The 21,195-nt window shown below is 39.0% G+C and overlaps 2 protein-coding genes across 3 annotated transcripts in view; both read right to left on the bottom strand.

Moving 5' to 3' along the window:
- ATG14 (autophagy related 14) overlaps positions 1-4,803 on the bottom strand; it is a 36,876-nt gene extending 32,073 nt beyond the window's left edge. The window contains exon 1 of the mRNA XM_072429097.1: positions 4,539-4,803. Coding sequence (XP_072285198.1) covers positions 4,539-4,762 — 224 coding nt within the window. The 5' untranslated portion in view covers positions 4,763-4,803. The remainder of the gene's footprint in view (positions 1-4,538) is intronic.
- A 1,721-nt stretch (positions 4,804-6,524) lies between these two features.
- On the bottom strand, positions 6,525-15,619 carry TBPL2 (TATA-box binding protein like 2). 2 transcript variants are annotated; one of them, XR_011923003.1, is made up of 7 exons: positions 15,472-15,619; positions 11,149-11,513; positions 10,156-10,243; positions 9,941-10,032; positions 9,310-9,477; positions 7,483-7,615; positions 6,525-6,809 (listed from the first exon to the last, which is right to left on the bottom strand). XR_011923003.1 is itself a non-coding variant. In XM_072428271.1 (7 exons), exons 1-7 carry the CDS (start codon positions 15,520-15,522, stop codon positions 6,733-6,735), a joined length of 936 nt encoding a protein of 311 aa, XP_072284372.1. In that variant the 5' UTR covers positions 15,523-15,619; the 3' UTR covers positions 6,525-6,732. The 2 variants fall into 2 exon arrangements, 1 of the variants encoding a protein (XP_072284372.1); XM_072428271.1 differs by having other exon boundaries at positions 7,483-7,577.
- Positions 15,620-21,195: the final 5,576 nt, after the last annotated feature.

Below are 21,195 nucleotides of genomic sequence, written 5' to 3'. Positions count from 1 at the left end.
ACCCAACAACCTAGGTTCATGCTGTTTTTGTATTGAGAAGTCTATTTTTATTTATTTATATTGAGTATTGGACAAAGCCAAATGAATATTGGACAGCTTCGATATTTCCTAAAACAGATCTTTTGTTATTCTATGCCAAACAGAACACAAGCAAAATGCACTCCAACCCGTTGCAAGAATGGATCTTCGCAGGATTCCCAGCTGGAAGGTTGGTGAAGTCATCTGTGCCACCCAGAACTGTTAGAGGCTGGGGTCAGACATATTTTTTCCTTTGTAGCCATTCAGTGTTCTCTCAAGCCCCTTTTAGCTGGGCACACCACCCGGCTGTTTTTGGATGGTTACTGAAGCGATGGATCACAATACAAGTGTACTGTACAGTTGGGACATAATACAAAGGCAATGCACGTACTTAGAGGGTGGAAATCAGAAATTCAGAACAGGGAAGTAGAAAGCTGACAATTATAGGGCTTACTGGATTCCTATGGCAACAGCTGAGAACACCAAATTTGTTATGTGTTGCCCCACCCAGCTTAAGGAAACATAATGGAGAGAACACAGTCATTAATATTGAAGGAGAGGGGGATGGCAAAAAAAAAAAAAAAAAAAATCAGGTCCCACATTTGTCATGGAATGTCCTATTTAATACATATCAGGCACAGCTTGACAGAATCCACATCACTATTTTACGTTTTCTCTATAGAAATAAATTAACGTAATTCACATGTGACATGTCTACCGACATAATGACTTCTATAAATGTAGATTTGTATTCTTAGTATGGATCAAAATATACCAGCTGCTGATCTCATCCAAATAATATTCCATTTTAGAGCTTGCACAAATATTAGTCATTATACAAACTGTAATCATTACAAGATCTTTAGGAGGATGTATGGAATGTTTATTTCCCGTGGCACAGTTTCAACACCTTGGCAGGAGTGATTACTTGTGCTGTGTGTAATTGTCTGCATGCTAATGCATGACAAAAATGTATTACACTGGGCCAACAGGAAGACACGATTCTAAAATCAAACACAGAGAAATATCTGGACATTAGTCTGTCAGCTAGAATGGGGCAGCATTACATCAGCAATCATACTGACCTTTATTGGCTTGTCAACCATTCAATTTCTAGATATTTTAACTCTTTAAAGGCGCTGGTCTACGGTCAGAAGAAGGATTCTGTAGGAACTGACCACATTTTTCAAAAAGCATCACATTGTTTCTTTTCCTGAAATCTTTCAATTTAAAGAGGGAGTAAACTGAAAAACGCTGAAAACAAAAAAAAAAAAAAATCCACTTACCTTCAATCCTGCAGCACAGTTGATCGGTCTGGAGGTGTCTTCCATCGGGTCCTGCGCTGTCCGACATACGTCTCTGAGCGCCGCCATCTTTGCCTCTTCTTCTGGGTCCTTCTTCCTACGTCATCTGACCCAGGCGCGACATTGGGTGATGTAGCTTGGAAAAAAACTTTGCGTGAGATCGGCCATTTTATTTCCCTTTTCATGAAAAGGCTCCTACTGCGCATGCCTGAGATGCTCGGTCATGTGAAGAAGGAGCACCCAAGAGCCTCCCGGGATGGGTGACTTAGGTATCCCAGGAGGCTATGCGCTCCCCTTCATTTTTGATCGCCTAGGTGATCAAGAAATAGGGGGCAGTGCTGCACTTAAAGAATTAGAATTTTTACTTCACATAAAGGGGTTGTCTAAAATTTCTGAGTTTAGGTACGCTTTAAGTCAGGGAGTGCCAAATACAGATCTTACAGAGAAACTGTAATAAAATACAGAAGCTTAAATTTCTGACTTCCGAGAGACATTTGCCTGCCTGTCATTGCCGATCCTCTGATTCCAATACCTTGGAGCAAGGTATTGCAACACAGATCTAGATTATTCCCAACTTTACCAGTAGTCCCATCTGTTGGTTCTTAGGTCACTACTGTGTAGAGCAATCAACACTCTTAGATGCATGTAACTCTTAAAGAAAATAATGGTGGTGCAGGACAGGTACTGTCAGTTTCCATTTCTCTCATGCTCCAGGTTTTGGGCACGCTTCCTGCATCCTGACGTGCGACTGCCGGTCCTGCATTTTATGTGATGATATCAGAGAGCTGTGACCAGCCGACCACCACCTGCTCTCCCAAATGCAAGTTGTTTCTTTGATGGTCAGATGCAGAGGAATATTGGTTGCTAGTGAGGAAGCACTGAGAGTGACAGACCACTAGCATTGCCAACAAGGGAAGATCTAGAAGGTGATGAGAATCCTACTGATTACATAGTGGGGAATTAATTTACCACCAATGATAGAATTGCTACGGTGATCTAAGTTGTTTTAATTTTGGAGTCACCATAGTTTTAAAGAGCACCAGTCATATCTGAGCACTTATTGTGTGACCCCCCCCCCCCAGAAGCCCTGCAGGCAGTAGCCTACACTGTGGTGCCTATTGAAACCAGTGAAAGTTCTTTAGAATGATTTCTAATAGAATCATCATTTTTTCTTTTCGGTTTGCTTACTTTTAATTTTATGCTTTGTATGAGAACAGTGAGCTTTGGAAAGCAGAATTATGGGAGTATCCACCAGTAAATGACCAGTTAGGATATGTTCAGACCAGTAATGAGATTGTAGTAGGGTTTCTTCATGCCAGTGAAGTGCTGCCTTGGAAGAGAGATACTAGTAGCTTCTCCCTTTGGTAGCCCCATAGAGAATGAATGGGGCGTCAGTAAGTGCAGACCCTGGTTCTTTAAAAAACCATAAGGCTGCCAAGGAGCCAGATGCCAGAAGATAGACAAGATCACTGATCCTGAAGAAGGTTTGTACCTGTCCTTATAGTAGTAATAACTCACCTATAAAAGGTGCAGGAATAGCTTAGTAATAGCAGTGATCTTTCTGCAGTCACTGATAATATCCTCAATCACATGCCCAGTCTCCGATTTCTCCACTGCTATACGTGGCCCATTGGACATTTAAATGAGGCTTTACAGAGGGAGAAGCAGCACAAAGAGACAATCAGTTGTACTACAAGGTTGAAATGCTGAAAAATAGTATGCTAATAGGCTCAAAACCTGCTACTTCCTATTTAATGGTCCAATCACAGCCTGGGGGAGGGACTAGACCTGGAAGTGTTACATAACTACAGAAGTAAAACAATCCGGTCTCTAACAAATCAGTGGTTCGCCTGGGGTTTATTTTTAGGATAGATATGGCTAGTAAATAGTAAAAAATTGTTATGGGAGATCCTCACTTTACTCTAAACCTAATGGTGACCATACTCGACACAATCTAATTGTACAATCTCCTTTGATTTACCAATGTAGTACCAGGCTCTGTTCCCCTGGAAATAAATCAATTGCTTAGGCTACGTACACACACGTGCAATAATTGTTGTTGGAAACGAACGATTAACAACAGATTGTCCGATAATCGTTAACAAAAAAAAGTGCACAACAACAGACCAACGACCCCGATGAATGAGGAATGTCGCTGGAAACGAACGACCTTCTCGGCGGATCCAATTGGGTAACGATCATTCGCTATCTATTGTTTATACGGTCGTTCAGTGATCATGGATTGTTTCGATACACTTTCCCTGGTACATGTCACTTCCTGCATCGTTCAAACGATCATACCTAGCGTGTGTACATTATTGGTGGATTATATTTGAACAATCGTATCGTTACAGCATGTACAGATTTGTGTACTATATGATCGCTCAAAATAATCGTTGATTGGTCGCTAATCATTTGTTTTCTAACGATAGTTATAGCACCTGTACCCAGTGTTGTCCTCATATTTAAAGCAGACCTAAACTCCGAAATATCACTTTTATGTAAAGTAAAAATTCTGTTTGGTTTTATAGTGCTACACCCTTTTTATAATAAATAAAGCATGCAGCACCGCCCCCTAATTCTCAATCGCCTAGGCGGTATAGAATATAGAATAGGAGCGCAATGCCTTCCAGTGCTTCGGTGCTCCTCATCTCAGGCATGCACAGAAGAAGCCTTTATGTGAAAAATTTGCCGATCCCATGCATGAGCAGTGAAGTTTGCAAGTTTTTTTCCAACCTACGTCATCTGATCTCACGTCTGGGTGGGGTGACGTAGGAAGAAGAGGCAAAGATGGCACCGGTTCGGAGACGGATGCTGGGACGACGTGGGACCCAAAGGAAAACTGCGCTGCAGGATTGACGGTAAGTGGATTTTTTTTGTTTTCGGAGTTTTTCACTTTATTTCCTCCTTAACAGATGGGATGAGGGATTGTACAATCAGAGTGCATTGTCGGCATATATGATTTGGTATAATTAGATTATAACATGCATGGCCAGACGATTTAAAAGGTCAGAATGAGTAGAGTATGGGGTAAGCTGTATGGAGCTCTTTATCCAGCAATACATGAGCAGATTTGTCACCAATGGCAGATTTACCAACGTGACCTTTGACCCCAGGGGCCACAACAAAGAACCTGCAATGGACCATACCCACCCACACAATACACAGCTCTCACCAGCACCCCTGAGAGAAGGGGTCACATTACTCCCCACTTACTTCTCTGCATCCCGGCCATCAAAGAAGACAAAGTCGCCATTCTGGACGCACTTGGCGCAAGTAAGTCTCCGGCGGGTGGTGTTACACAGCGGGCAGCGCTCCACCGCCACATACAGCCCCTCCGCGTCCTCCACCGAGTTCACCATCCCTGCGTCCCTACGAGGGCTCCCACCGCCCATCACGTCCTGCCAACTGCGGGCTCCCTTCGCACTGGGAGACGCCATGACAGCGCCGTACCACCGGCTGTCACGTGGGACTTTGTTTTCAACCGGGTGCATGCTGGGAGAAAGGGGCGGGGAATAGGCAGTCCCGCACCAGGGAGAGTCACGTGACCCCTCCGCCTTTACTGGAGTCGATAGGAGGCGTAACAGAACAGCGATTGGATGGGGGATGAGCAGGGTAAAGATCTGCACTCACCTATTATTCCTTAGTTTTCTTTTGTCCCCACACACAAAAAAATGGTTTCTTATCTAATGCACGCTTTAAAAACTTGCATTAAAAGAGCATTAGAAAAAAAATGTTTTCTCAAGGCTTTCCCGGGTCTCTATGGGAGCATTGACTGTGCTTGTTTTCAACTTTGCATCCAGGCATAACCATAGGGAATGCATTCAGACATGTTTTCATATGATGTGTTGTGTACTGATGCCATTAGACCTAAGGCCAGAGTTAAAGAACCCTTAAAAAAAAAAAAAAACGTTCAGGTGTTCAGGGAACCCTTCCTATAATTTCTATAACCACAGCTCATAGTATATTAGCATGATGGGCAGCGGGAAGAATGTACAGATAGCCAAATAGACCATTGGTATCACAAAGAATGAACTGAAAAGTACCTTAAAAAAAAAAAATCCACTTACCCTTCAATTCCACAGCACAGCCAACCATTCCAGAGGTGTCTTCCATCAGGTCCCACGTCATCTCAGTATCCATCTCCAAGTCGGTGCACCAACATCTTCGCTTCTTTCTACGTCACCCCACCCAGGCGCGAGATACGGTGACATAAATTGGAAAAAAAAGAAATTTACTGCTCATGCTTGAGGTCAAATTTTTTTCACTTTTCATGAAAATGCTCCTTTTGCACATGCTAGAGATGCTTAGGCATGCGCAGAAGGAGCACCCAGGAGGCGTGACATAGGTTTCGTGCGCTCCCTTCCATTCTCAAACGCCTAGGCGATCAAAAATTGGGGGATGGTGCTGCATCTTTCTAAAAAGAAAAAAAAAAAAGAAAAAACTGTTGACATTTAAAATTTTTGTGCAGATGGTATTTTGCTTGAGAGATTGTACTAGAACCCAAATAATGTTTTCTCTTCCACAATCTGCATCCTGTTTGGAAATTTAATTTTATTCTCTATCCACAATCAGTTGTGCTAACTCTCAATATACATACCCTTGCGCTTTTACATTTTGATCTTTTAGGGCATTTTTTCATATTAGCTTATGTTTACCTTTCTGTATTTGTTCTGAATACCCTTTTATATTTTACCTGGTAATCTATACCCACCCATGTAGTGTTTTTGTGTGTGATGAATATACCAGCTCTACCTAGAGGAAGACCTGACCTCCATTATTACTCAAAGTGGCTCCTGGTCCATATTAGCAGGAATTGATTTTTAGCACATTGAGGACAAAATAGTAATCAGAAGGTCAATTGACATCCTGTTCATGCAAAAGATAAAGGGGAATGCTGGGAGTATAAAAATCGATTGCCAATCCGTTTTCTTGTCTTTGCTCGTTGGACACAGCAGTTGCTCATGGGGCTGGCAGGGGAACTATGGGAAGGGGCCAAGTAACCATGATATACAAAGTGTGGTATGCAGAAGGTTCTTCTACAGTGGTAAGAAGCCAGAATGAAGACTGATGCAGACAAGATAAAATACACTACGCTCCTGTTATCTAACCAATGGAAGTTCTATCTGTCACTAAGCCATCTAACAAAACAGTGCCAAGATGTGTGAATCATTTACATTTTATTTGGCAGGGATTTGCAAAAAGCTCAGAAAAGTATAGTTACTCCTCAAGGTGAGGTTGTGTACACAGTACTTACATACTACTCCTTTTTATACAAGGTTTTTCTTGTTTTTTCCATAGTTTTATTCTGGACAGTGTGCTAAACAAAAGTGACAAGTGTCATTACAAACCACACATTTTATTTATTACCTGTATATAAAAATACCATACAAAAACAAGAATAGGACGCTTAGGTTTTCTTAAAACTTTTTAGGATAGGATATATATTTTCAAAGGCTTCATAGATTTCAGTGCGTTCTTTAGCACCTACAAAAGAGGAAAAACTGGAATGAGCCATTGTAAAATATTAGCAGCATAGTTTTTTCCCCCCACACACACAGCTTTTGGGCTGGTTAAAAGTAATATATCGTATGAAGACAAATGGCAAAACAACTTGGTTGAGGTTCCACACCTTTTACATTTTTCAAAAACTAAAATTTTTTTAGGCTTAAGTGTAAAATATAGGCATGTCAGTTGCAGCCATCAGAGTCAAAGAAAAATGCACAGTTGTGAAGACCAAGCTCTAGGTATTAATGTGGTAGTCAGAATCAAAAGTTTCTAGATGCCAATAGTGAACACATTGAGCACCTGATGCGATTGCAGAAATTCTATATGACTTACACAGGTGCTCAACGTGGTCCACCATTGGCGTCCACACCAGGGGCTCACCATAGTCCACCATTGGCCTCCACATCAGGTGCTCGACTAATTCTTTTAGATAGATATTTTCAATGTTGAAGTGTGTATACCTTTTTAGGGCCCTATATACCGGTATTTCCTAGATGTATAGACATTTCTATGAGCATTTGCCAGTGATCTGCTTTCCAGGACTACAGAGTCCTTACACAATGCCAGCAGGCAAAACAAATAGAAGACATTGCATTACTGACCCACTTTAAAAAAAAAAAAAAAAAAAATTTTAATTGCTTCAGTGACTTACCAGTTAGTACCACTTTTCCAGATACAAAAATTAGTAGTACAATCCTTGGCTTCACCATCCTGTAAATGAGGCCTGGAAACAATTCGGGTTCATAACTGGAAGCATATAAACATTTGCAGATGAACTATGGAACCTTGGAGATATAGAAATCACATTGAAATAGTATGCACACTTGCAAAGCCCTATTTCAGTATGTTTAAAGGCAAAATTCCAAAAAGTACAGCCTTTTACATCTAGTCAATGGTGAAATTCAAGGCACAGTAAGGTCTCTGGTTCCTTGTGACCACTGTGTTCTGCAACATTGGTTTATTCTCTATCATTGCAACTCCAGCACCAAATCCTTTAGCTCATTAAACCATCTTGACCTAGTTTTCCCAAACTAGGCAATATGGTGTTGCATAGTCATTAACATACTAGAAAACCCCATACTAAAGAGCCATTATCCCAACATTTAAAACTATGTAGGGTCCATATAAATCTATATGGGGTATGAGACACATGAAACCTTTACTATTAGGAGCTACTCTTTATGAGAGACCTACATAGGTTGTCTTTGCCAGCCTTCCAAATTTAATTGCCTAATATCTTCGCCCAAAGTCATTAATAGTCATTGAATATCAAGTCAGACCCAGAATAAGTAAAATGATCAAATTTTAGCTCCAGCTTGTTTTAGATCCTTGAAAACATTTTAGCCATTTAGATCCATATTGCAGCCAGGTAGCTATTTCCAAAAGGCAAAGTCATCTTCGTTTTACACGGTATTCACATATTTGACTATTTTCATCAAGTCAGGGGCCAAAACCTTAAAAGCCTCTTTGGATTGGCCTGTCATTGATTTTACAGCCTCAAAGATCAGCAATGGAATCATCATATTTCTCACAGCAAGGTTTGGCCAAAGCATAACATAGACCCTGAGCTATAGAAATGTAGCAACTCCCATATTGCCATGCTAATGATTGCTTTAAAGAGATAGCAGGAGTACCATGTGGTTTGCCTGGGCTGATCCTGTAATATTGGGGTCTCATCTCTACTACTTGCCAAATTCAAGTGTCCACAGTACATAGAAACCATAACTCCATGCTAAAATGAACCATTCCTCCTATACGTATTGTAACTTTCCTTTCTGGCTTACACTCATATCAGCATACTTTGGGTCAACTCCACCCCTTCAATTACCTCTCCAATTTAAACGAGCGAGATTTTCTAACAGGGAATTTTCTTTTGGGACCCATGACGGGATTGCTATACTGACAATGTGCCAAAATGTTCCAGATTTTTGTCCTCTTATGTCTGTGTACTGTAACCTGACAAAGCAAGCTCAAAAAACTAAACACATTGAATGTCAGAAAATATGTTAAATGGTATACGTTTCAGGTCACAGCAAGACCTGAAACAAGAACCCATGTTCTGGCTGTCTTACAAATTGTCGTCTGCTAAAACTTTAGAAAGGTGATCCTGCAAAGTTAAAGGAGCTCTGGTAAGTAGGCCAAGAAATGGAGATTACCGCCCACACCAAAAAGGTAAGCAAACTAGTTCTATATAAAAACAAACCTCACTCTCAGCCTTAAGAGATAATATATAAATATATATATATATTTTATCTCAAATATTGACATCTGCTGAACATCACAGTGTTTACTCACCTGGGGTCACATCCTATTCACTTTGTGAATTGATCTTTAAATGGACCCTTTCTTGTGACATTTTAAATCAGACGACAAAATAATGTTCACAATTCATCCTTTTAATGACAATCCACATTCTTCATTCCCCATGCACCCCCTTACATAATTGACATATTACATAATACTAAAAGCTTATTTTTACCTGCTGAATTGCTGGTGGGTAAGAACCAGTCCTTCGAGCCTTATGGGGAACCTCACATCACAGCTTCCAACCATGTTTTGGATTTTAAAGTCGAGAAATTTGGCAGGGAACCCCAGCTTTTGTACAACGCGAGCGTACTTTCTTGCTGCCAGCCTCGACTGTTCTTCACTGTCAAAACAATTAGCACCTAAATAATGCTAGCTTGCAGATAAATTAAAAAAAAAAGAAAAAAGTTTTTTCCTCCAACTGCTATAAACACATATGTAATATGTAGCTTGTACAATTTCCATTACATACGTAAGAGCAAGATTTGGCACTTATATTGCAGTAACAGACCATGCACCTACTGTGCCTCCAAAAAAAAAAAAAAAAAAAAAAGTTGGAATGCACTTATCCTGCATTAAGGTGGTTTACCAGCTTATGCCAAATAAATGGGCGGTCTAAAACATGTAACTTTAATTCTTACAACCCAGGATAGCAAGCAAATTTAAATTCAAACTGTCCCTTGTGCCTACAGGTGGAACCTTTCTTCCAGTATGGGCTAGAATACACATTTTCTTCAAACTGTAACCACATGTGCCAAAGCTGCCAAATATCCTATGTCTAGATGGACTGAAATATGTAATGTTACCTCTTTGCCCCAGTACAGACCATTTTTCCAGAGCTGAATATAAGTGCTGTTGTTCGTGGTTCCCGAATCCTCATTATAACTGCTGCAAATCTCTAAGGACAAATCAAAATACAACTTATGGTGTTAGAATTCACATGCTTAATAAGAAATAAATTGTATAAAACAGACAGCTTAGTATATATTACAACTCTATGCAGTTTAGCATGGAAGCTTACCTTTGGGTTGTATTCTGCATTTCTAGCATGCAGGGCAATTTTCTTTAAATCTAGCTTGCAAGCTAAATTCACTGTGGACACAATGTTCCTAGGGAAAAAGCACAAGAAGGTTTGTATTGCATGGTGGTAATTCAATTCCACCATTTTAAAGTTTTACAAAATAAATACTACAAGTACTCTTATTTTCACATAATTGTCTTTCCTAGAAGCGTATTTGCCCCCCGTAGTTGAAGTACTAGAAGGGAAGGGGGGGGGGGGGTAGCAGGAGACTGTCCTTTCTTCCATACAACAATGCTGTATTTTTTAATTTTTGGATGATCAGGCACACATTTGTCATGGGGAAGGGTAGTCTATAGGAATAAGTAGCATGCATTATGCCTTGCAATTAAGGGGGGGATAATGTAATGTTACATTATCTGTCAGATTGTGTTCAACTTATATTTCTGGCCACATTAAAGCTAAAATGTAACTATTTTAAATCCCTGACCCCACCCCCATATCCAACCTAATCAACATATCAATTAAATTTTTATATAAATATAAAATTACATCACAAAGTCTTTGTGCAAAGTAAGAAGATCATAGCTGGGGTTTACAAGATGGAAAAAAGGAAGCCACAATAATACTATTTTTCCTGCAGTAAGGAAATAGGGAATGCTCTGACTTGCTGCAAGCTGGAAACCATAAGCCATCTGGGTCTGATGGGACTTTATAGCTTTTTGGTCACCTCAGGTGGGTATTGCATTCCCATACAAGCATATGAAAATGTAAAACCCACTTAAAGTAGGCCAAACGCAGGTCAGAAGTAGTCAATTGCGCTTTCATCCTTAAAGAGGGGCACCGACTGCAATAGCCATCTGACACACAGAATGTGTTCATCTGGTCAACTTTTTTACATTACAGTTTATCTGGATTCTAAAAGTCTGGAACGTCTATGTCACTGCCCATATTTTGATTCTGCATTTACACAAACCACCTAGGCAAAGAACATACTGTAACTGAGGAATGATCCCAGAGGACTCAGATACAGGAGTCATTGGAGTCATGGGTGTCATGGGAGTGATGGGCATTGGGCGAAGACTGGAAGCATCCATTGAGGCATCTCTATTTTCACAAGGGGTGAACGGATGAGAGAGGGCAGAAGAATCCATACAAATTCCACTATCCTGCAAATCTGTGAGGTCTCCTTTTTCATCATGGTCAGCATTAAGGTCATCAGGCAGAAAGCTCAGGTCCAAATCTGCAGAAAGATCTTTGGAATGGTCAAGATCAGATCTATAGGAGGTTCCTGGGATTGGGTGGATATTTAAGTCATCATAGGGAGTGTACATTTGAGGAGTAGAACAAGGTAGAACATCCTATAGAGAAGGAAAAAAGTGAAAAATGACATAAGGAACATGGTATCCAATCCTACACGTTTTTATAATGATTATTATAGACTAAGGAGAACTCCAAACCTCATGAGTTTAGGGGTCTATACAAAACTCTTAAGCCATTTGTATGCAATGGTGTTGCACAAGTAATGGGTACATAAAATGCACAAACCTATTTCAGTGTACAATGGGTGCAAACAATTGTGCAAGAAGATTTCATGAACTGTATGGGAACGAGACAGATAGACTTTAATGTTCACAATCTATGCATAATATATCTACTACAGTTATTGTCAGCCAGTCACCAAAAAGTGCTTTTTGTATATCCAACACCCTCAATTACTTGCAAATCTTTTTTGTTCATGCCAACCTTTTTCCTTTACCGAGAAGAACCAAATGATCATTAATTCATCAATGCTTTATGGCTTGGCTGTCATGCTGATCCACATAGGCAAGCTACTGATCCCAAACCAGTATAGAACATTTAGACTTTACTATAGTCCCCATTTATTAAATGCATGTTCCAGGTCATGAATTAGACCTCTAAAAGGCAAATAAAGCCACTGCATGGAATCCCAGACATAAGTTATGCCTTTTGTACATTTACGCCCTGCCTCTTATAAAATTTGTGATGCTCATGTCAACCAGGTATCATAGGGAAAAAAACAAATCCGGTATTAAACTAGGGAGTGGAAACCCATCAAATGCCTCTTAAAGAAGTCTGAACGACCCCCAAAATAGGCATAAGAATTTTTTTAATGTGTACCTATTTGGGAGATTCTCTTCACTTCTTGTTGAAGTAGCATTACCACCCTTTTTTGGGAAACCTAGTGAGAACATTTATCCACAAAAAATCTACTTTTTACTATCCAGAAAATAAATATAATATATGATCTGATATGTCGTATACATGTGACCACACTTAAAAAAATAGAACAGGCATATCTAGAAATGGTCTCAACCAATTTTAGGCAGGAAGGAGATCATTCTCTTAAAACCCTCTAGGTGGCAGCAGAGCCCTGTATACAGCAGCACACAGGTGTATATATGGCCCAGGTTAGACATTTCTGCACCATTGCTGTGGTTTGCATTTACCAGACTAGAAGGACTATGTTGCTTACAGTAATAAAATGTCAAAGCAGGATGATTGGCTGCTTTTTTCAGGCTTGATCATTCAGCAATATTGTAAAATTAATGTATTATTGGTTTTGGATGTAGTAGGAAGTAAAAAACAAAGCAGTCATTAATGCATGCTTCTCTGCCGGGTAGATTGGCCCCTTAATTCATTGTAAGCACACATCTGCATCATCTTGTTGCAATATAAAATCTTTACATTTTGTCCTGATTGTCACTGGTACAGAAAGTAATGGGATCTCCATTACATACACATGTGCAGGTGACAGAGGAAACTTTCTGCTGGGTGTTTAGCACATGAAAGAATCTTCAAGACACAAAAATACCACAATGGGGATTAAAACACTATTCTAAAAGACAAGAATGGTTTAACTATGCATGCACTTCAACTCATTTGTCCAATGTTGTTATAAAAGCTGAACTCCAAACAAACTGGATAACACAGATGGAATTCATAGGTCTTCTCGCATCTGGACTACTGTAACATCCTCCTCTCTGGTATTCCACTAACCCGACTCTCTCCTCTACAATCTATTATGAACGCTGCAGCCAGACTCATCCATCCTTCCCACCGCTCCTCTTCTGCTGCATCTCTTTGTAGTTCTCTTCATTAGCTTCCATTTCACCTGAGAATCAAATTCAAGCTCTTGTGCTTTGCCTTCAAATCCCTCCACAGGTATTGTCCCACTTACCTTTCTGACCCGATAGAAAAATACCCCCCCCCCCCCCCTCCAGCCTCTCTCTGCTCGTCCTATTCTGCTTGCGCCTACTTTCTGTGCCTTAAACCCATTTTTCAAACTTGCCTACCTGTCTTCTTCTGTCTCCTAAAACCCTCACCACTTCCCATTCCATATCCCCCTCTCCTATTATGTGCTGCTTCGCCCACTTCTTAGATTGTAAGCTCTTCTGGGCAGGATCCTCTCTTCCTCCTGTGTCATTGTATCTGTCATTGGCAACCCCTATTTAATGTACAGCACTGTGTAATATGTTGGTGCCACATAAATACTGTTTAATAAAATCACTCATATCTTACTAATATTATCGAAGGATTTGTTCCTCTGTCCATCTAGTCCAGGGGTGTCAAACTCTGCCCCCCCCCACTACGTTTTGCAGTGACTGATGCCGCTACTACAATTCCCGGCATCAATCGCGTCTATAGAGCAGCGGCCTGTTCTGTTTTATAAATGCAAGTAATGCCGGGAATTGTAGTCTCGGCATCACTCGCGTCAATGGGATAGCTCTCTGTCCATGCGTGGCTCTGCATTGGGCTGTTCTCTAGACACAAGTAATTCTGGGAATTGTAGTCTCGGCATCACTCGCATGAATGGAACAGTGTTCTGTTTATTAATAATATTAATAATAATATTAGTCACTTTCAGCACCAAGGAGGTTTTATCTACAAGTGTGGAAAAAAAGTTAAGGCTAGAATCCAGCTCTATTTATAACTTCTGACCCCCATAACTTTGAAGGTCAGCCATGGTAGAAAGAAGAAGAATTTGAATGGTAAAGTTGCAGCTGCTGAAGAATGCAGTCTGAAATGTGGGGGCAGAGGTGCTAGAGAAGACTTGAAAGATTTGAGGGGGGCTGTAAGAGAACATGGTGCAAATAAAGAAAAGGGGATGGAAGACCAATGGAGAATGAAGTGAGGGTGGTATGGGTACATTATGCAGGGTATGTGGTGTGGATGATTGGAAATGGTTAAATGAAGAGCAGAGTTGTGGCTGCCAAAAAAGTTCCTGCAAATATTATATGGAGAACTAGTGAAAGCTATAAAAATCTTTAGGGACAGGTTACTATTGAAATAAGAAAAAGAGGCAGAATATTTTTTTTTTTTTAATATAATTTTTAAAAATTCTTAGGCTTGTTCCAGATTAAATGTTAAGCAAAACCTCTGTTTCCATATGAAAATGTTTTATATTTAATGAGAAGGAAAAACTTCCTCATTAAATTTCAAATTTGGCCCTGGACTTGGTCCAAGTTTTTAATTTTGGCCCTCTCTGTATTTAAAGTTTGACACCCCTGATCTAGTCCTTTGCAATACACAGCCCTGTAGGATACCCAATTTATCACTGCAGCAGTAAAGCAATCTGTAGAACTGGTTAAAAAAAATACTTTTATCTGCCTTCAGGGTCTACAGGATTGCACTTCAAATTCAGGTTAATAAAATCTCATTGATTTTCAATGCACAGTACTCATTGTAATTTAGAAGCTGTGCATGATCTGCCTTGATTTTGCATTTCTTTGGACACGAGTCCTAATGAGGTACACTTTCCCTGCAGACAAAGTTTAAATGTAGGACCCTCTGCAAAAAGAGGTTAGCAGTTATACAATTATCAGGAGTCCTTCCTCACTTCCTACACGAGAGCACCCAGCCCTTCTTTGTGGAAAATTAGTGTTGCATACACTGACCATTTAAAATCTGATCCAAACCTTGCTTTAATATACTGGAAAAGCTGTGCAGGAATTCAGACTTCACTGGCTGTATACTTGCAATGTAAACAAGCTATAATACTACAATGGCAACCACTTAATTATAACAGCTTACGTTCTAATGGCAGTAGTAGGCAGCTACAAGAAGATTGAATAATAGTATAGCAGCCATTCTCCAGCATTGTGGTGTATCAAAATAAGACTCCTTATCACAGATTTCCATTATAATGAAAGAGCTTTGCAGTTAATTGGCAATTGTGGGCAGTCAACCACTGAAAAAAACACTCATGTAAATAACAAAAAACATTTGTTATTTACATGAATGTGTGGAGGACAGTGGCCAGTACTACTACAAACTGACCAGGTGGGATGTACTTACCTGAGCTTCACATTGGTCTAGGTATCTTTCCAAAGAGGATTCCCCATCCATTGTGTAAGACTTCTTCCACACTCAGCAAGAAGATTCTCACAAAAAAGTGAGCTCCCAAGATGCATTATTTCAAAAGTTTGTTGGTTGGGCTGCAGCATTAAAGCTATGGAGCCCATGGTGATTACTTGCATCCTCCACCTGTTCTAGAAGAGATTCCAAATCAGCCCAGGCCAGAACAATCCTTTATACCAATCTGAACTAATTTGTTCCAGGTGTTTTATTTAGCCAGTACCTTCATCATTAAACCCCTTTTGGTAGGGAAGGCTTTCTATAGGGTTGACACGTATTGGACAGCTTGGGGAATACAGATGTGACTTGTGATATTGCAAGGGGCCACACAATAATTTATACTGACTAGATTGCGGTGTATTGCTAGACTTTTCTTTTCCAATAGAATGTGGCTGACTTTAATATGCAAGTAAGGTTTAGCAAGCCTGTACCCTGGCTGCTTCTTTTTACAATTATATAGCATCTGGCCAACCTACCAAAAACAATTATGATTTTGCTACCTTGTGCCGGACACTCAGCAGGCCACAGGCTGCGCACCGGGACTTTAGGCTACGAACTACTTTGTAAGGCCATAGATACTAGCAATTCATTTGTTGGTGTTAACTTACCAGCAACATGATTGCAATGCAGGGCAGAAATAACTCCCCTATTTTCCTTTTCTTGCACTGGCCCAGATGTGAAAGTCATAGGTTTGTTTACAAGTATTATTCTGCCTGTATACAGTCACTGTTGTGTTGGATTACCTGTTGGCAATCAATCCCTCTATTGATATTACCCAGACATTTGTAACTTCTGTAAGCAGATACTGATTGCTGTTGTGCCATAGCCATCTGCAACTGCCTTGGATAACATAATTAGCACCATAATAAATGTGTTATCATGTAGAGAGCAAGACAAGCGTCTGTCCTTATACATTTCTGTAATACCTACCTGTTGATATTGCAATTCAAACTTTTCTACAAAAATACAAGTGAATTGATGAAGCTGAGCTTGTTTTAGTGGTTATTTAATCTTGATTTCTTATCCAATTTCCATTCTAAAAATTTAATATGATTTTTATTGTATAATTTCATTTAATTGACACCTTTTAGTTATCAATTATTTCACCTAATAGCAGAATTAAACTAAAAACAAATCCAGAAATTGTGAGCAGGAGAACACTTTATTACAGACAAGACATGCCATGTCTCATCTGCAATACCATAGACATACCTGCCTGTTCACTCTTCTCCATAATTTACATTGAGTTGCACATATACGGCTCAGTGTATGATCCCAGCATGACTGATGGGAATGAATGAACTCCTGTGATGAAAATCCCAAACTCAAAAAAGAACCAGGCAAAGATATCAATACAACCAAGGAAACAAAGGAAAATTAGTTTATTTGACAGTTTGCATTGTAAGCAGATATAAAAAAAATAATGGTCAATATGGTTATATAAGCATTCAATTATCATGAAAATGTATTTTTAAATCCAGCTAGTTTTAGTGCCTGAATTTGACGTGTCACTTTCTCTCTCATCATGTTACAATACTAGTGTTTGTCTGTTTATTCACATAGTAATGTCAGATTGCGTAGAGATCGTAGTCCTTACTACTGCAGCATCTCAACTCTTCGTTCCCAATGGGCAAAAAAGGGGAAGATGGGGAAAATGAACTTTAAAGTGGACCTGTACTGAGAGATGATGTGAGCATCCATTGCTCTAAACTCATTCTAAAGAATGCTAATTACCTGGATGTAAATCTGATCTTTTGGCATCAGTTACATACCTGAAACAAGCATGCAGATAACTGTATGACATTTAGTTGAACACCTGAAATGCGTACTAATTTTTAGATCAGGAATGCAGAAAATATTAAAACCCCAGGATCAAAACACTGACCAGGCAGGCACACAGGATTTTTTTTTTTTAATATCTAGGTCTGTTAATATATATTCTCTGGACACAGGGCAAAAGCTTATTAGTATTGATAATTGTTTTTATTAATAATGCTAAAGGCAATAATGTTTAGAAGCACATGGGTCATTTCTGATGGCACTACAGAATCTGTAGCAAATTGTTTATCAAGAGGAGCGATAAAAAACATGGGTCAAATGGTGGCGTTTAACAGCTGTAAATCACACATATTTGGAGCATTGTGTGATCATCATTGATTTATAGCTACTACAGTACCTGCTATTTGTGTACCTTTTCCATAGTGAATTATTTGTTCTATATATGTAGTAATTAATTTATGGTGATGACATTCTAGCTATTTTAGTTGCATGATCACACTGTTATTGCCCATATGATCATAGTTTTGTGTCTTTCCTGTGCATCACACATTCACTGGTAAGGTGCCACGGCCAGGTAGGGACCCTGCACACCAATGCATGTCATAGATTGCCATATGTTGTGTTACAATGCACTCATATAAACAAACCCTAATTGCATGCTAAAACTTAAGTGTATAGAGTGAGACAAGGTTAGAAGAGAAAGTAAGGCAGCAGCCTTTTCTTTTCCGCCTTACTGTCTGCAAACCCACTCTCATTCATTCAATTTTAGTTCTTTTCATCAAGAAGAGGCAGCATCACATTTCCACATTAGTCTATTTTCAGGAAACAATGTACAGCATCATGCCAGTCTTCCCACCACCTATGATCTGCTTACATTGCACAGAGAAACCCAAAGAACTAGTGATGATGTTGCTGGTTCTTTAATAAGGAATGCAACTAAAACAAAATGATTTAACTTATTAACATTAGCATGTCCATAAGGAAGAAAAGGTGGACATTTGAGGGGGCTACCTTTAGCAATATGTGGGGGGGTATGAAAAAAGCAGAACTAATTGCCAAAGTTGCTTTGGACATTTGAAGCTCTTGTGCAGGGAACAGTTTAGTAATTTCACCTAAAGGAACTTGTCCCTGCATAAAATATATACATTTGTCCTGCTCCATTCTTTTTCTCTTTTATTGCTTATGTGCAGATATTTTCTGTGTTAACGAGTATAAACTGAAAGAATTCCGCATGCCAAGGATGTTTCTGTATCAAGCAGAAATGTGACAGCCCTGGGCTTTAAGAATGAACATGACATGCAGGAATGTGTAAGGCTGGAGGCAGTTAGCACATATATATATATATATATATATATATATATAACACTGACACAAGACAATACACATTACTTTCATTGTACACTCCTACATAAACATTCTGTGTAATATTAGACTGGAAAAGTAAAATGAAAATAAGTGTGCTCTACTCAGTTCCCTCATAATACCGGAGAAAAATAACACTGAAACATGAAGAGCCCATTTACAGTTTATATTACTTCATTAATGCACATATGTGAGTTTACTATTTACGATGATTGGGCTGCCAATACACCACAATGGATGGAAAGAAATGACCCCTTGCAAGTGAAGCAGAAGGATCAGCAAGCAGCCATGCAATAAGTAAGGAAGTCCTCAAGCACAAGTCTTCCAACTTGTATCACCTAGACTAGGGGTTCTTAACCCTTTGATGACTCCAGACCCCCCATGAATTGTCCAATATGGTCCCATACCACTTTTACTTGACTGTTGAAATATTCATCACCGTTGCTTATATTAGTTGCCAGTATGACTTCCAAACATGTCAACAGCTTGAATTTAGTGTACTTTAGATATGGACAGCTAGGAAGAGAACATGAAAAAAAAATAAATGGGAAAATAAAATCATAGGCATTGATCACTTAGTCATATTTATTTACAAAAAGCAAATTTAAAAAATGAAAAATGACAAACAGCTACAACTATTTTACAATAAAACTGATTTGCCTGTTTCAGATTATAAACCAATAATTTTAATTCTTACAGTTGAGTATTACACTAGTGTGTTACATGTATGTTGAATATTACATTAGTGCAAAAAGCACCTTGTACACAACAGTAGTCAAATACGGAATAAATAGCGGCGGCGTTCAGTCACCACTATCATATGCAATGCATAACGCGCTTCTGGAACTTTAGAGATACATACATTGACAATAAACAAGTAAATACACGCATGTTCAGTAAAGTTACAATTAATAAATGTAAACTTAATAAATTAAAAATAAAGTTGTAGTAAATTCACACATGTCGAATGTTCTCAAAGATTCTATGGCGTTCCATTCACATACTACCCAAGTATTAATTAATTAAATAAAATAAATACCAGTACCCAGAGACAGATCAAGTCCCATACCCCCAGTATTTGGTTCAAATAACCCCCAAGGGGTAATGATACCCCCGGATAACCCTGCATGCTTTGGACATGTGAGTGTAAAAAAAAAAAAAAAAAAAAATGAGAATGAGAACCTCTCATTTTGCCCAATTGACAGATCCTCTTTAAAACTGTTCTGAACAATAAATCAGACATGTAAATATCACTGTATTAAGTATATAGTTAATTAAAATATTAAAAAGTCAACCAAATTTTTAGGACTTCTATTTATAAAACAGGGAATCTGACATTCCCTCAAAAATTCCCTTGTGGGTATCATTTACTGCCATTAGGCACGTGGACCTGGAAGATTCCCACAAGAAAATGTTTGAAGGAATGTCCAATTGCTTGTTTTATAGATAGATCCCTAAAAGTCAAACAAACTTTTTTTCCTTCATTCTGGATAAAATTGTTTTTTTTTTTTTTTTTGCCACCTGTTTTCAAGCAAGAAATCTGTCCGGAAGGCAACAGAACCATGTCCCCATTGGATGTTACCCCATGTTCTAATAACTCAGCACTTGGATTTTACTGTTTAATAATTTATTGGTTTGATAAACCTAGTGGGGACCGCATCAAAAAAACCCGACATTTAACTTCACATTTTTTCAAAAACTAAGATTTTCAGAAATACTTTACACTTTTGCAGTCCACAAACCTCTCTATGCTGAAACTATTAAAATATTGAGAAATGATATTTGCAAAGACTCAAAGGCGAAGTCACCTTTGGCAAACTATTACTCATGCAGGTTGGAACCGGTAGATTTGCCACACCACAGACAGGAGGCATTAAAAAAATCCAGTTATACAAGAGAGAGCATGCTGGTATTGCTTACTGTGCTAAATGCTGCATCCATTTGATCCCTAAGCAATTGACGGAGATTGCATTCACGCCTCCCTATGAATACAAATTGAAAAGTGGCCTAGCAGACAGGCTTGTATATCACAATGAACATCAGCCAGCCTTCGTGTTCTTGATTAAAACCTAGTCACTAACATACATATTGTTTTTCCATGACCCTAAGAAAAAATGACAGTGCCTATTGCATCGATTAGCAAAATATGCTGCAGTAACCCCTTAGGGGACAATTACACAGCCATTGGAAAAAAAAGGCATGTATAGAGCAAGAAGCTTTTAGAATACTTTGTAAAACAAATAATTTAGTCCAAAGAAACGTTCACATCTGAGCATGTTGCAATAGGTATATTTGCGTTGTGGTAAGACGGATATTAATTGTGAATGGGATGTCAATTAACCACAATGCAAGAAAAAGCTTGGCATGCATAATTTTTTCTTGATACAGCACACATGCTGTGCATTGTGCAGAAACATGGTGGTACTGCCTACTAATGCATTGGGTTATGTAGAAAAAAAGCTTCTTACATTTTTGTCAGAATACCAGCTTTACAGGCTCCTGTAAAAATCATTGGCGTCTTGC

This window comes from Pyxicephalus adspersus, chromosome 12 (assembly GCF_032062135.1).
Source record: "Pyxicephalus adspersus chromosome 12, UCB_Pads_2.0, whole genome shotgun sequence".
Taxonomy (NCBI): Eukaryota; Metazoa; Chordata; class Amphibia; order Anura; family Pyxicephalidae; genus Pyxicephalus; species Pyxicephalus adspersus.
This window is presented reverse-complemented; position numbering and strand designations above follow the sequence as displayed.